Consider the following 13057-nt stretch of genomic DNA (forward strand, 5'->3'; position numbering starts at 1 on the left):
AGCAGAGTGATGGAAGGTGGGCTGGCATTTGCCAAGGGAGGGCGAGGGCCCCTGGGGTGCCAGGCAGGGATGGCCAGCACTGGTGGGTCTGGGGTGCTCCAAGTGCCGGCGCTTACCAGCCCCTCTCCTTCCCCGTGGAAGGTGCCCGGGTGCTTTCACAGCACCGTGTGCCCATGGGGCAGCTCCTCCATAGGCGTCTGCTCTCGCCGTGCTGTTGCCGGTGCCCGGACCCCCCACAGTCCAGAACCGGAGCTACCGGGCTGTGGGCGCTTTCCTCCATCGGCCTTCCAGGTGCCGTTGTGTTGACCTGTACCGGACTCCAGTACAAACCAGTACCACCCGGCAGCGTCCTGCCGGCCACCGGAGCCCGGCCCGATGTCCGGGGACCGGGGTCTCCGCGGCTGCTGGACGTGGCTCCCGCATCCCCTCGGCGAGGGCGGCCGCAGCGGAGGCGGGTGTCCCGGGGCGGGGCGTGGCCTTACGAAAGGGGCGGGGCCACGCAGAGCGCGCCACAGCCGGGCCGGGGCGGCAGGGGCGGGGCCTTGTGGGCGTGGAGGCGGGGATATGCAGATCATCCCGCCACGCACGACGGGAGCCGTTCCCGCCGCGCCGCCGCCGCTCGCGGGGGAAGGCGGGCGCTGCGCGGGTGAGGCCCGGGCCGAGGTTGTGGGCGCGAGACGCGGCGTGGTTCGGGGGGGCGTGGGGTGTCGCGGGGGTTGTCGTCGTGCGGTGTGTGTGCGTGCAGCGTGGTGCGGGGGGTGTTGTGCGTGGGGCGGAGTCATACTTACCTGGCAGGGGAGACACTATGATCAGGCAGGTGGTTTTCCCAGGGCGAGGCTCATCCCCTGCACTCCGGGTGTGCTGACCCCTGCGATTTCCCCAAATGCGGGAAACTCGACTGCATAATTTGTGGTAGTGGGGGACTGCGTTCGCGCTCTCCCCTGGTTCTCTGGTGAAAGAGCAGAATAAAGGCTTTGGGCATTTGAGTACGTGGACGTCTGTCTGTCTCCGGACATCGCTCGCTCCCTGTGGCCGCCCGGCCGCAGCCTGGGTGTAAATTTCTGTCCTATTCGGACAACGATGTGACAAATTCCTCCCCTGTGGAAGCCTGACTGCACTCACCGATCGCGCCAGTCACTGACACGGAGGATAGTGCCGCTGGCGGGGTGACGGCCGTCCCTCCGCGCTCTCTCACCAGGCACAGACCCGCTCAAACCGGGCGAGCGCCATCACGGAGCTGGGGCTGGGGATTCTCGACCTTTCCTTGCCAGGTACGTCATGCGACGGGTGGGTTACCTGCTCTAGCGGGAGGTGTCCCTGCCCGGGGCAGGGGCCTGGAACTGCATGATCTTTAAGGTCCCTTCCAACCCAAACCACCCTGTGACTTCATCCGCGGTTCAGGCTCGGGAGAGTCTGATGTCAGAGATCTGAGCGACGATTCCAGCAGACACGTAGACACTTTCTTCTGGGCGCCGGTATTGTGTGTTCGAAGAGGATGCCCCAAGGTCACTGCGGGCCCCTGGCTACTCCCTGGGCCAAGCCCGCAGGTTTGGCGTTGAGCACATCTGGCTGTTTGTCAGCCGCGCTTTTGCCGTAGAGCCCGTGGCACAGGGAGACCCACGGGGACGTCGTCCCACTGAGGCCCAGTGGTGCCCGCGGGCAGAAGGGTCCCGCTCCCCTCGGACGCACCTCGTGTCAGGAGGCACCAACCTTTCGGGTGCAGCCCCGGCCGGGGCGGGTCCCGCTGCCACAGAGGGGAGTTTCTGCCGTGCCCCGTCTGTTCCCTCCCGTCTCCCTGAAGAGGCACCACCGACCCCCCCCCGTCCAGGGAATTAAAGATCCCCCCAGGTGGTGCCACAGGGCCCTGACCCGCAGTGCCTGGAAGCACAGAAATCCTGCCCGGCCCCCGGCTCTCCCCAGCCGGCAGCTCCATCTCGGCACCAGGGCTGCGGGGAGCCCAGGCCCCGTACCGGGAACGGGAGCGTGTGTCACTCGCTGCCTCCCTGCCGTCTCCGGGGGTCGCTGACCCCTCGGGGGTCACCCCTCACCCCTGAGGTTTTACACCCCGCTTGTCCTGCGCCCCTCGCAGCGTCCCTCCCCCCGGGGGATGTGCACACCCCGCTCCTGCCCAGCGCCGGGCTCTCGGCCTTTCCTCTCGGTGACGACCCGGTCCCCGCTGCGGACCCCTCCCCTCGCCCGTGGCCACCGAGGAGCCCCCGGGGCCGGCCGGGTCTGGCGGCAGCACACGCAGCGCCGGCCCCGGCCATCGTCCCCCTGTCGCATCGCTTGTCTGGTCCCTCACTCCGGTTGCAACAGCCTGCATCTGTGTTAACGTTTTATGTAAAATAAACTCGTGTGGTAAAACCTGGTCCCGCCCGTCTCTGGCCTGGCGAGGGGGCGGGGGGGGCTGTGCCCCGGGACGGGGAGGGGGCAGCGCAGCAGCGCGGGGTGACAGAGGCCCCGGGGGGGGGATGTCCCTGGGCCAGACCCTCAGGAACCCCCATTCAGGGAACGGAAGAGCTGCTGCGGGCCGGGGGGGGAAGGGGGATTTGTGTCCAAGAATTTACTCCGGGTGCGGAGATGATAAACCCAGAGACCCCCGAGCTCCCCGGGGCGCTGCAGCCCCCGACAGCGGGACGGGGGGAGACGGCGCCGGGTCAGGCCCTTCCCTTCCCCCGGCTCGCACCGACCCACCGCGGGCACCGCGGTCTGCGGGAGCCCAGACACGCCGCGTCCGGGGCGCGGAACACGGGGCACGACAACAGCAGCACCCAACACCCGCCACGCCCTCGCCTCTCTCTTTGCACCACCAACACCAGGGGAGAGCGCGAACGCAGTCCCCCACTACCACAAATTATGCAGTCGAGTTTCCCGCATTTGGGGAAATCGCAGGGGTCAGCACACCCGGAGTGCAGGGGATGAGCCTCGCCCTGGGAAAACCACCTGCCTGATCATGGTGTCTCCCCTGCCAGGTAAGTATGACTCCAACCCACACACAACACCCCCCGCACCACGCCGCACGCACACACACCGCACGACGACAACCCCCGCGACACCCCACGCCCCCCCGAACCACGCCGCGTCTCGCGCCCACAACCTCGGCCCGGGCCTCACCCGCGCAGCGCCCGCCTTCCCCCGCGGGCGGCGGCGGCGCGGCGGGAACGGCTCCCGTCGTGCGTGGCGGGATGATCTGCATATCCCCGCCTCCACGCCCACAAGGCCCCGCCCCCGCCCGGTGGTGCGCTCTGTGTGGCCCCGCCCCCTCCCCCGGCCCCGCCCCCGCCGCCGCTCCGGGGACACGTGTCTCCCCGCCGCCGCCCCGGGCTCCCCCCGCGGAGGTGACACCGGGGTATAAAAACGCCTTTTTGGGCAGAGACCACAATCGCGGGCCTCCTGCCCTCCCGGCTGCCCCCCGGGGCTGGGACTACGCAGGGCACTGGCGGTGACAGGCTTTGGGGGGGGGCACACACAGCCCACAGCCATCCCTGCCCGAAGTTGTGCCAAGCACTGATGTCACCACGGCAGGAAGGGACGGGAATGCTGCAGAAGGGACACCCCCTCCCCCTGCCAGAGCCCCCAGCTCGGTCCGGGCCCTGCACCGAGCCCCTCTCGTGGTGGGAGCAGTCCCGGCACACCCAGGGCACTGCAGGGAGCCAGAGGTGCCCGGCTGTCCCCAAGCTCAGCCCCACCGGCTGCCAGCACCGCAGCCAGGGGCTGTAACCAGCATCACCCTTTCCCCCAGGTCCCAGAGACAGGGAGGATCCTTCCCCGCTGCTGCCTGGAGCGGGAGGCAAGGGGTCAGGCGGAGTGGGCACAAGTGCCAGTGTGCCCAAGGACAGCGCAGAGTTGGGCCTGTGGTAACACGGAATCACGGAATCTTCAGAGTTGGAAGGGACCTCTAGAGATCATCTAGTCCAACTCCCCTGCTAGAGCAGGATTGCCCAGAGCACATCCCTCAGGGCTGCATCCAGGCGGGTCTTGAAAATCTCCAGAGAAGGGGACTCCACACCCTCCCTGGGCAGCCTGTTCCAGTGCTCTGTCACCCTCACTGTAAAGAAGTTTTTCCGTGTATTTGAACGGAACTTCCAATGTTCTAGCTTGTGCCCATTGCCCCTTGTCCTGTCGCTGGGAACCATTGAAAAGAGCCTGGCTCCGTCCTCCTTAAACCCACCCTTTAGGTACTTGTAAACATTAATCAGGTCCCCCCTCAACCTTCTCTTCTCCAGGCTAAAGAGTCCCAGCTCTTTCAGCCTTTCCTCATAAGGGAGGTGCTCCAGTCCCATAGTCATCTTGGTTGCCCTACGCTGGACTCGCTCCAGTAGTTCCCTGTCCCTCTTGAACTGGGGAGCCCAGAACTGGACACAGTACTCCAGTTGTGGCCTCACCAGTGCAGAGTAGAGGGGGAGAATGACCTCCCTCGACCTACTGGCCACAGTCTTCCCTATGCAGCCCAGGATGCCATTGGCCTTCTTGGCGACAAGGGCACACTGCTGGCTCATGGATAATTTGCTGTCTACCAGGACCCCCAGGTCCTTCTCCTCAGAGCTGCTTCCCAGCATGTCCGCCCCTAACATATACTGGTGTTTGGCATTCTTCCTTCCCAGGTGCAGGACCCTACACTTGCTTTTGTTGAACCTCATTAGGTTCTTCTCTGCCCAGCTCTCCAGCCTGTCCAGGTCACGCTGGATGGCAGCACGGCCCTCTGGAGTGTCGGCCACCCCTCCCAGCTTGGTATCATCAGCAAACTTGCTGAGGATACACTCTGTCCCCTCATCTAGGTCATTAATGAATATATTGAACAAAATTGGACCAAGTATTGACCCCTGAGGGACACCACTGGTTACAGGCCTCCAACTGGACTCTGTGCCACTGATCACAACCCTCTGAGTTCTGTCACTCAGCCAGCTCTCGATCCACCTCACTGTCACCTCATGAAGCCCATACTTCCTCAGTATGGGCACCTGGGCCACCCGGGCTCCTGCCACCTCACAGAAGGCAGACAAGGTGTACTGTGGGGCCTGGTTTATTAGGGTCCGTGCAGCTGGCTCTCCTACTGATCCACGTTCTTGACACGCAGGACGACAGGCACCGAGGTGCAGGGGATCATGCCCAAGTCCGTGATGACCAGATCCACCAGGTCAGGCGGCGTCACATCATAGACCAGGTTGAGGAGGCGCAAGGACTTGTTCTCTGCCCAGCCACCCAGCTGGGCTTGGCCCTTCCGCAGCACGATCAGGTCATCGGGATCATCTGTGGAGGGAGCAGCAGCAGGCAGGATCAGGGGGAGGGATGGCAGCTCTCCATCCTGCCCCAGGAGCACGCAGGACCGCTGCTTGCCAGGCCACCCTTCCTCCGAGTGGTGGCCCCTCGGCCAGGAAGGGGAATGGCAGGGCAGATCAGTCCATCCTGGCCACCAGCAGGCAGAGAGAGCGGGTCCCAGGTGGCAGGAAGGGGACAGAAGCCTTACCCAGCTCGTTGGAGACGAAAGAGTCTGTCTGCACTCGCTCACAAAACTTGTAGGTCTCACAGCACACCAGCACGGGCACGTTGTAGGCCTTGGAGACCAGGGCTATCTGGGATGTCCCCACCCGGGACATGACGGAGCCGTTGGCCAGGAGTGCGTGGGCTCCCAGCAGTACTTTGGACACCTGTCAGGGAAGCGCAGGGATCTGTTGGCACCTTTTCCACGACGCAGCCCCCCCCAGCGCAGCCCCGCTCTGCTCCTCACCTCAGGCAGCACGTAGGAAATGGCGTTGATCATCACGTAGGTGCAGTGAATGCCCTTTCGCACCAGCCGGCGCAGCGTCTCCCGGCCCTCCAGCCGCGGCCGGCTGTCCACCACGATCACACGGAAAGCCCGGCCCTTCTTCACGTGGGCGTCGCACAGCGTGCGGTTCACCAGGGAAGAGCTGTTGGACACGGGTTAGGAGGCTGCCCCGTCCCGCCAGCATCACCCAGAAATGCAGCCCAGTGCCAGGAAACCTTCCTGGTGTGGTGTGGGACTCATCAGGTGCCGTCCGGGCAGGAGGTTTCCTGCGCGTTAGCATGGGGTCTCACCCCAGGGACAGCCTGGACAGGCGCCCGATGGCAGGGGCTGGCTGCCACAGCAGGTCCCTGGGCACATCCAGCCCAAACAGAGCAATGTCTCTTACCCAGGGCGGGAGTTGGGCTCCCACCGAGACTCTGATGGGCTAGTAGTGCTGCCTGGAGACAAGTCTGGGCAGAGATGAGATCCACCCTCGCTGTTACCAGCGCTGCCCCTTCCAGACCCCCTCCTGCTACGCTTGCTCCCTCTCCCCATCTTCACTCAGAGGATCACCCCTGGGAAAAGAGATGTCTCAGCCCTCCCTGCGAGCAGCATTGACCCTGACCCCTCTGCGACCACAGCGAGGGATCCCCCCCAAAACCCTCTCCGAGTTTCCCCCTCATAACGCTCCAGACCCACGCTGGCCCCCTGCCCCTTCCTCCGCCGACCGCCCAGGACCCACATGACACCCGGGCTCTTTCGCCACAGCGGTCTCTGCCTCCCTTCCCCACCTCTGCTTTCTGCCACAGACCCTCGAAGGAAGAACGAGCTTCCCTATTTTTGCTTCCTGAGATTTGACTTCGCTGCAGCTTGTTTAAAATGCCAGTAAACAGCCACGGCTGCTCTGTAAATGCCCTGTATTGAAGAAGCGGTGAATCTGGGTTTCTTGAAACACTTAACTCTGGACACAGGCAAGCAGGGGACAGTGCTGAGCCCTGAATGGGAACAGCAAAGTCTCATGGACGAGCCTTTGGTACAGGCTTCTCTGATGGCAATGGTTTTACACCTCTGTCAGACATTTCTTGGCCCAGTCAAGGTGTTGCCCACCACTGTAACGGTACAGGCCGGCAGGTCTGGCAGTCCGGGTTAGCCAAAACGGCAGGCACTGCAAACTCGGGCATTCACAAACGGAGCGTGAGGCGCTAATGCCGCAGTATAGGCTGCCATAAGGCTACTTGACCAGACTCTCCTCTTTGTTCCACTAATGAGTCCGTGGGCTCCAGCGCTTCCAGCATCTGGAGAGCGTGTGGAGAAATCGGAAACACCATTGTCAGGACACAGCCCTGGGCAGCGGCGCTGCGGGGACGCAGCCAGGCCTGCCAGCACCGCGCTCCACAGAGGGTTTCGCATTCCCCTCGGCAGCTGCCCGGCAGAAAGCGCCCCATCACCACCTCGTGACGCCAGCTCATCTGTCCGTCCGTCTGCCAGGACAGGACGAGAGTCCTAACGAGCTCTCTGCTTCTTCTAAAGCACTGACAATACATCCACGGCCAGTCAGCAAGTGCTGACCCCAGGGTTATGCCCGGCTCTGTCTTGATACCCTCATACACCCACAGTCCTGCCCCGCTGGTCACAAACGTCCCCCCTGTGCCTCCATTTACCATCTCTCCACCACAGCCGAGTTCTGGCCGGCAGCCCCTGACTGTCCCCTCCCTGCTTGTTTTATTTCTGGTTGCTGGACGCAAAGCTGCAACCCCTCCCTCCCCCTTGGGCAACGCTGGCTTTCCCACCCTTGAAAAACTGCTTTTTCAAGACCTTCCCGTGTCCACTCAGCTGCTCTGTTGCCTTCTTCCACCCACTGGCCTGGCTGCCCCGGCTCTCCTCTTACCATCCGTACACCAGGATCACATCGTTGTCATTTATCTTCTCAAAGGCCGACCTCGAAATGGCTTCAGCTGCCAAAACAATCTTCTCCCGCAGATATTTGTCGATAGTGTCCTGCAGCTTCTCCTTCGCCTGGGGAGACAGTGCCATCACATACAGCGTGGCCCACGCTCTGCTGTCCCTTGCTGTCTCCCCTGCGAGCGGCGAGCCCTGCCCTGCTGTTTTCTGTATGGCACCTTCCCCAGGGACTCCGCAGGACACACGTGGTCACTCCTGCCCCTGCACAAGCTTCCCAGCAGACCACGGTGCCTCACCACGCGTTCGAGCTGCCATCAGACCTGCCCAGCTCTGCCCATTGTCTCCCCTGCATGTCCTGGGGCAGTTGCTCTGGTCATCCCATGGAGATTTTACTGCTCAGACCCTCCAGCCCAACTCCTCTCAGCCCACTGGCCACGCAGCCCCAGGGGTCACAGAATCACGGAATGGTTTGGGTGGGAAGGGACCTCAAAGCCCCCACAGTGGCACCCCCTGCCCTGGGCAGGGACACCTCCCACCAGCCCAGATTGCTCCAAGCCCCGGCCAACCTGGCCTTGAACCCCTCCAGGGATGGGGCAGCCACAGCTTCTCTGGGCAACCTGGGCCAGGGGCTCACCCCCCTCACACCAAAGAATTTCTTCCCAATATCTCATCCAAATCTCCCCTCTTCCAGTGTAAAACTGTCCCCCCTTGTCCCATGGCTCCCCTCCCTGCTCCAGAGTCCCTCCCCAGCTTTCCTGGAGCCCCTTGAGGGACTGGCAGGGGCTGGAAGGTCTCCGCGGAGCCTTCTCTTCTCCAGGCTGAACCCCCCCAGCTCTCTCAGCCTGTCCTCCCAGCAGAGGGGCTCCAGCCCTCTGATCATCTTCGTGGCCCTCCGCTGGACCCGTTCCAACAGGGTCCTCCTGACCTGCACTACCACCCTGCCCCTGCTCCACAGCAATGGGATCCTGTTGAGCTTTTTCATCGGACGTAGCTGAGCACTGAAAAAACACATTCTTCTTCATCTGTCAAAGCTCTCACACACAGTCCTGCTGGGCAAGGGCAGCTCACGGCGTCCAGCTGCTGTGGCCTTCCTGCAGCGCACAGCACCAGCCAGACCAGCCCACAAGCCCTCCAGCTGCCCCAGAGTCCCTTCTCGATGCAGGTGCAACGCTGGTTGTTGGCCGGGCCTGTGCTGCGTTCATTGAGACCACATGCGGCTGCTGCAGTTTCTCCCATTTCATGTTTGGAGCTCTAATTTGGAGCTTCTGACGAGCTCCAGTCCTCCCAGCCCAGCGACACCAACAGCCCAGTGTTTGCTGCGGAGCCGCCCAGCCCCTTTGGGTGGGAGGCGACACTGATGGCCAAGTCTTCTAGCTCCTCTGCAGCACTGCTCCCAGTCTGCATCCCATCACCTCGCCCTGTCCCTGCGCCAGGGCTGTCCCTCCACCCTGGAGCCTGCTGCTGGCCTGAGGCCACTCACCTCCTCCTCTCGCAGGGTGTCAGGCAGGCACGAAATCTCCTTCTTGAGGAACTTAATGGCATTGCCCATGCTGGCTGAGAGGGGCCGGCACTGGTTCAGGAAGCTGCAGAGAGGAAATGGGCTTAGCTCCGAGCAGGCTGGAGGGCACGGAGGGGAAGAGGGAGGGTGCAGCTGGCCTGGGGGTCGTGGGCAGGGAGAGCCCCAAGAACCCAGAGCCCCAGCAAAGTCAGCCCAAGTTTTGGTGGGCACCAACCCGGTGAGGTGACCGATGGACCACACTCAGCAGAGCTTCGGTTCCCTCCGCTCTGGCACTGGGAGACCTCACCTGATGTGCGGCTTCAGCTTGGCCACCAGGTCCCGCGACAGCTCCTCGTTGGGGGGAGTGGAGTAATCCCGGATCAGCTGAGACAAGAGAAGAGAGCATGAGCTCAGGCACTGCACGCGACCGCCCTTGCCCAGGAGGCTGCAGACCAGGCACGAGTGCGTACCACACAGCTTAGAACCATAAAATCATAGAATTGCCTAGGTTGGAAGGGACCTTTCAGATCATCTAGTCCAACCTAACACTGACAAAAACCACGACTAAACCATATCGCTAAGCTTGACACACTTTCACAGCGGGGCAACGGGGTGCTCCAGGAACTCAAATCTACTGCATCAGTGCCAGAAGAGGATACCAGCAGGGCTCAGCCCTGGGCATGGTCAGAGGGAAGAGGCTGAAGACGACTGAGCACAGCTACAGCCCCAGCAGTCAATGGAGAGGAAGGGAGGCCTGTGTCTGGTGCCCTCACTGCCCGGTGGGCAGGGGTAGCTGCTCGCATACCTGTTTGAAGACTTCCAGCAGGGCGATGCAGCGGGCATTGGAGCCATTGATGATGCCCTGGGAGTACTGGAGGCCCAGGCGCACCACAGCCGGGTGAATTACCGTGGAGGGGATGCTGTGGGGACAAACATGAGAGCGCTGTGAGCGCTGACCCTCTAGAGCCCAGGAACAACAAACCCACCACCAGGCCGCCAGCCAAACAACCTGAGAGATGGCCCAAGAAGGGAGCTGTCAGTCCCGACCCTACAGCCCCTTCTCCTGTGGCCCTGCATCGCCTGAGGGCAGCTCTCCTCACCCCACAGGCAGGACGTCTGTCTGCCCCTGCCGCCGCTCCTCAAAGTGACCAAAGGGGTCCCCCTCCATCCCATCATGCCTGTCCCATGCACAGGACCAGGACACCCCTTCACTAGGGCCATTTTGCAGCTGGGCCAGCCGAAACAGAGCCAAATGATGGCCAGGGGCCTGGGCTGGGACGCCACATACCTCATCTGCTGCGTCAGTGGCTTCTTCCGGCTGTACTGGTGCAAGTGGGAGAACAGGTTGACCTTGGTGCCATAGTCCTGCCTCAGAGGTACCTGTAGCCAAACAGTGCTGGTGATCATGGAATCACAGAACCACAGAATTGCCCAGGTTGGAAGGGACCTTTCAGATCATCGAGTCCAACCATAGACCCAGCACTGCCAAGGCCACCACTACCCCATGGCCCTCAGCACCACGTCTGCCCGGCTTTTCAATCCCTCCAGGGATGGCGACTCCACCACTGCCCTGGGCAGCCTCTTCCAATGCTTCACAACCCTTTCCAGGAGGAAATTGTTCCCAATATCCATCCTAAACCTCCCCTGCTGCAGCTTGAGGCCGTTTCCTCTTGTGCCATGGCCTGTTCCTTGGGAGAAGAGCCCGACCCCCCTGGCTACCCCCTCCTTTCGGGGAGCTGTAGAGAGCGAGAAGGTCTCCCCTCAGCCCCCTCTTCTCCAGGCTGAACACCCCCAGCTCCCTCAGCCGCTCCTCACCAGACTTGTGCTCCAGACCCCTCACCAGCTCCGTTGCCCTTCTCTGGACACGCTCCGGCCCCTCAAGGTCTTTCTTGGCGTGAGGGGCCCAAACCTGGACACAGCCCTCGAGGTGGGGCCTCCCCAGTGCCCAGTCCAGGGGGACGGTCACTGCCCCACTCCTGCTGGCCACACTAGTGCTGACACAGGCCAGGATGCTGGTGGCCTCCTTGGCCACCTGTGCACACTGCTGGCTCATATTCAGCTGCTGTCGACCACATGTGGATGATGGCTTACCCAAAGCCGCCATACAGCCCTGCTCGCTCCAGCACCACCAGTCACACACAGCGCTCGCTCGTGGCCCCCCGGAGAGCTGGCCCTGGTCCCACCACATGCACAGCCCGACCCCGCCACAGCACAGCTGCCCTAGAGCACACAGCCCGTTACCCAGCCGTCCTCCTACCTGCTGCCGCTCCAGCTTCTTGGCCAGTTTCCTCTGGGCAGCAGGGTCATCCACCTGCACATGCTCTGGCAGCCGCTTCACCACTGTGAGGATGGCGGAGAGGGGGGTGAGAGGTGGTGCCGCCCCGCCACAGCCCCCTCCCCGCTCCCCCACCCCCTGGTGACAACAGCTTTACCGGATTGGGGCTCGGTGGGGGTCAGCCTGGGCTTGGCCGCCGTGGCTGCCTGGCTCAGCTCTGCTTTCTTAGCCTGCTTCTGGGCCCGCTCCGCCTCCTGCTTGGCCCGGCGCTCGGCTCGCAGCTCAGCTTTGCTCTTGCCCCCTGCGGGCTTTTCGCCATCGCTGGGGCCATCGGCCAAGGCGGGGGGGGACGTGGGGTGAGCGGCCACTGCAGGAGACGGAAGGGAGAAGTCTGAGCCCAGGCTCCATCACCAGGAGATACAGCCCGTGGCAGGGAGACTCTCCTCTGTGCCAGGCTCTGCCTTCGGAGGGGCAGCTTCACATTCTCCGTCATCGCCACCCCCACACAGCCAGCATGGGGACCCCCAGGCCAGCCCCATGTTCAGGTGGGGAGGGGACCGGCCTCTCTAGATCTCAGCCCCCGCAGGCACTCGAGGTGCAGAGAGCTGGGACACTCCAGAGTTCCCCCCGTGGCCTCCCCTGACCAGAGGATGCTCCTGGCTCAGGGACGCTCTAGGCGAGGGTGTTCCCATCAGGGGAGACCACCGGGGGTCTCGCCATGGGGCTGCCGGGGAGGTCTGCTGCGGGGGTCTCCAGCGTGGGGGCTGCCTTGGGGGCAAGGAGATCCTCACCCTGCGGCTGCCCTGGGCTGGATGGTGTCCCCAGCTCGGGGGTCTCGGCCGCCGGCCCCTTCTCGCTCCTCTTCTTCTTCTTTTGCTGCTTCTTCTCCTTCCGCAACTGCAGCTTCTCCTCCCGGGAGAGCTCCGGGGCCTGCGGGCACAGACAGTCAGGCAGCCCCCGGCCCCCGGCCCGGCCCCAGCCCCACACCGGCCCCCGGCCCGGCCCCCAGCCCCACGCCGGCCCCTGGCCCCGCTCACCTGCGGTCCCGCCGGCACCGGCGCGACTGCTTCGGAGCCGGTACCTGGAAGGAGGGGAAGCGTGAGCGGGGCCGGGGCCGGCCGCGGGGCCCGGGGGAGGCTGGTGTGGGGAGGCCGGGCGGGTGCCGAGCAGGGGGCGGGAGCAGGGCCCAGCCGGTGCCGCGGGGGGGTCCCGCCGCCCACCGGTGCCCGGCCCGTCCCGGCCCGTCCCGTCCCACCGGGGCCCGTCGCTCACTCACCGCCCGGCGCCGCCCGCTCCGCCATGGCGCCCGCCGCCGCCCCGCAGCGCCCCCTGCCGGCCGGAGGGCGGGGCCCAAGGGCTCTGCCGTGACGTCACGCCCCCCGCATGACGCGCGGTGACGCCACGCCATGGCCGTGGGGGGGCCGCTCCCTCCCAGCACGACCGGGAGCCTCGGGCCCTGCGCGCCCCCCGCCGCCCGTCCCGCTCCGGGCCCGCGCTCGGCACCGGCCGCGGCGGGGCGGGGCTGCCCCGGGGGGGTCTCGGAGAGGGGTGTCACCGGCCCGTCCCCGCTGCCGGGGGCCGTGCGGCTCCCCCCCGGTGCGGGGCGGAGCGAGGCGGGGCGGTCCGGCCCCGGCGG

At 64.4% G+C, this 13057-nt stretch overlaps 1 protein-coding gene and 2 non-coding genes across 4 annotated transcripts; 1 reads left to right on the top strand and 2 right to left on the bottom strand.

Annotated features, from left to right (window-relative positions):
- The first annotated feature begins 780 nt into the window (after nucleotides 1–780).
- On the top strand, nucleotides 781–944 carry LOC128908005 (U1 spliceosomal RNA). The gene has a single exon (XR_008465819.1). It is a non-coding gene; the product is annotated as a U1 spliceosomal RNA (small nuclear RNA).
- A 1872-nt stretch (nucleotides 945–2816) lies between these two features.
- On the bottom strand, nucleotides 2817–2980 carry LOC128908003 (U1 spliceosomal RNA). The gene has a single exon (XR_008465817.1). It is a non-coding gene; the product is annotated as a U1 spliceosomal RNA (small nuclear RNA).
- A 2027-nt stretch (nucleotides 2981–5007) lies between these two features.
- On the bottom strand, nucleotides 5008–12844 carry EIF2B4 (eukaryotic translation initiation factor 2B subunit delta). 2 transcript variants are annotated; one of them, XM_054196848.1, is made up of 13 exons: nucleotides 12698–12781; nucleotides 12459–12502; nucleotides 12213–12351; nucleotides 11579–11788; nucleotides 11404–11486; nucleotides 10435–10526; nucleotides 9952–10066; nucleotides 9454–9530; nucleotides 9129–9231; nucleotides 7635–7762; nucleotides 5729–5909; nucleotides 5468–5648; nucleotides 5008–5250 (listed from the first exon to the last, which is right to left on the bottom strand). In XM_054196848.1, the coding sequence occupies exons 1-13, from the start codon at nucleotides 12720–12722 to the stop codon at nucleotides 5051–5053; spliced, it is 1578 nt and encodes a 525-aa protein (XP_054052823.1). In that variant the 5' UTR covers nucleotides 12723–12781; the 3' UTR covers nucleotides 5008–5050. The 2 variants fall into 2 exon arrangements, with proteins under 2 accessions (XP_054052823.1, XP_054052822.1); XM_054196847.1 differs by lacking the exon at nucleotides 12459–12502 and having other exon boundaries at nucleotides 12698–12844.
- Nucleotides 12845–13057: the final 213 nt, after the last annotated feature.

The sequence above is a fragment of the Rissa tridactyla genome, chromosome 3 (genome assembly GCF_028500815.1).
Source record: "Rissa tridactyla isolate bRisTri1 chromosome 3, bRisTri1.patW.cur.20221130, whole genome shotgun sequence".
In the NCBI taxonomy this organism is placed as follows: Eukaryota; Metazoa; Chordata; class Aves; order Charadriiformes; family Laridae; genus Rissa; species Rissa tridactyla.

What these genes read in the sequence shown, in the direction of transcription:
- EIF2B4 (XM_054196847.1), bottom strand. Translation starts at nt 12,829, where the DNA reads ATGGCGTGGCGTCACCGCGCGTCATGCGGGGGGCGTGACGTCACGGCA. An exon ending in AAGCTGAAGCCGCACATCAG is followed by an intron (nt 9,232 to 9,453) that starts GTGAGGTCTCCC and finishes TCCTCTCTGCAG; the next exon opens with CTTCCTGAACCAGTGCCGGC. An exon ending in ACACCCTGCGAGAGGAGGAG is followed by an intron (nt 7,763 to 9,128) that starts GTGAGTGGCCTC and finishes CTGTCTCCCCAG; the next exon opens with GCGAAGGAGAAGCTGCAGGA.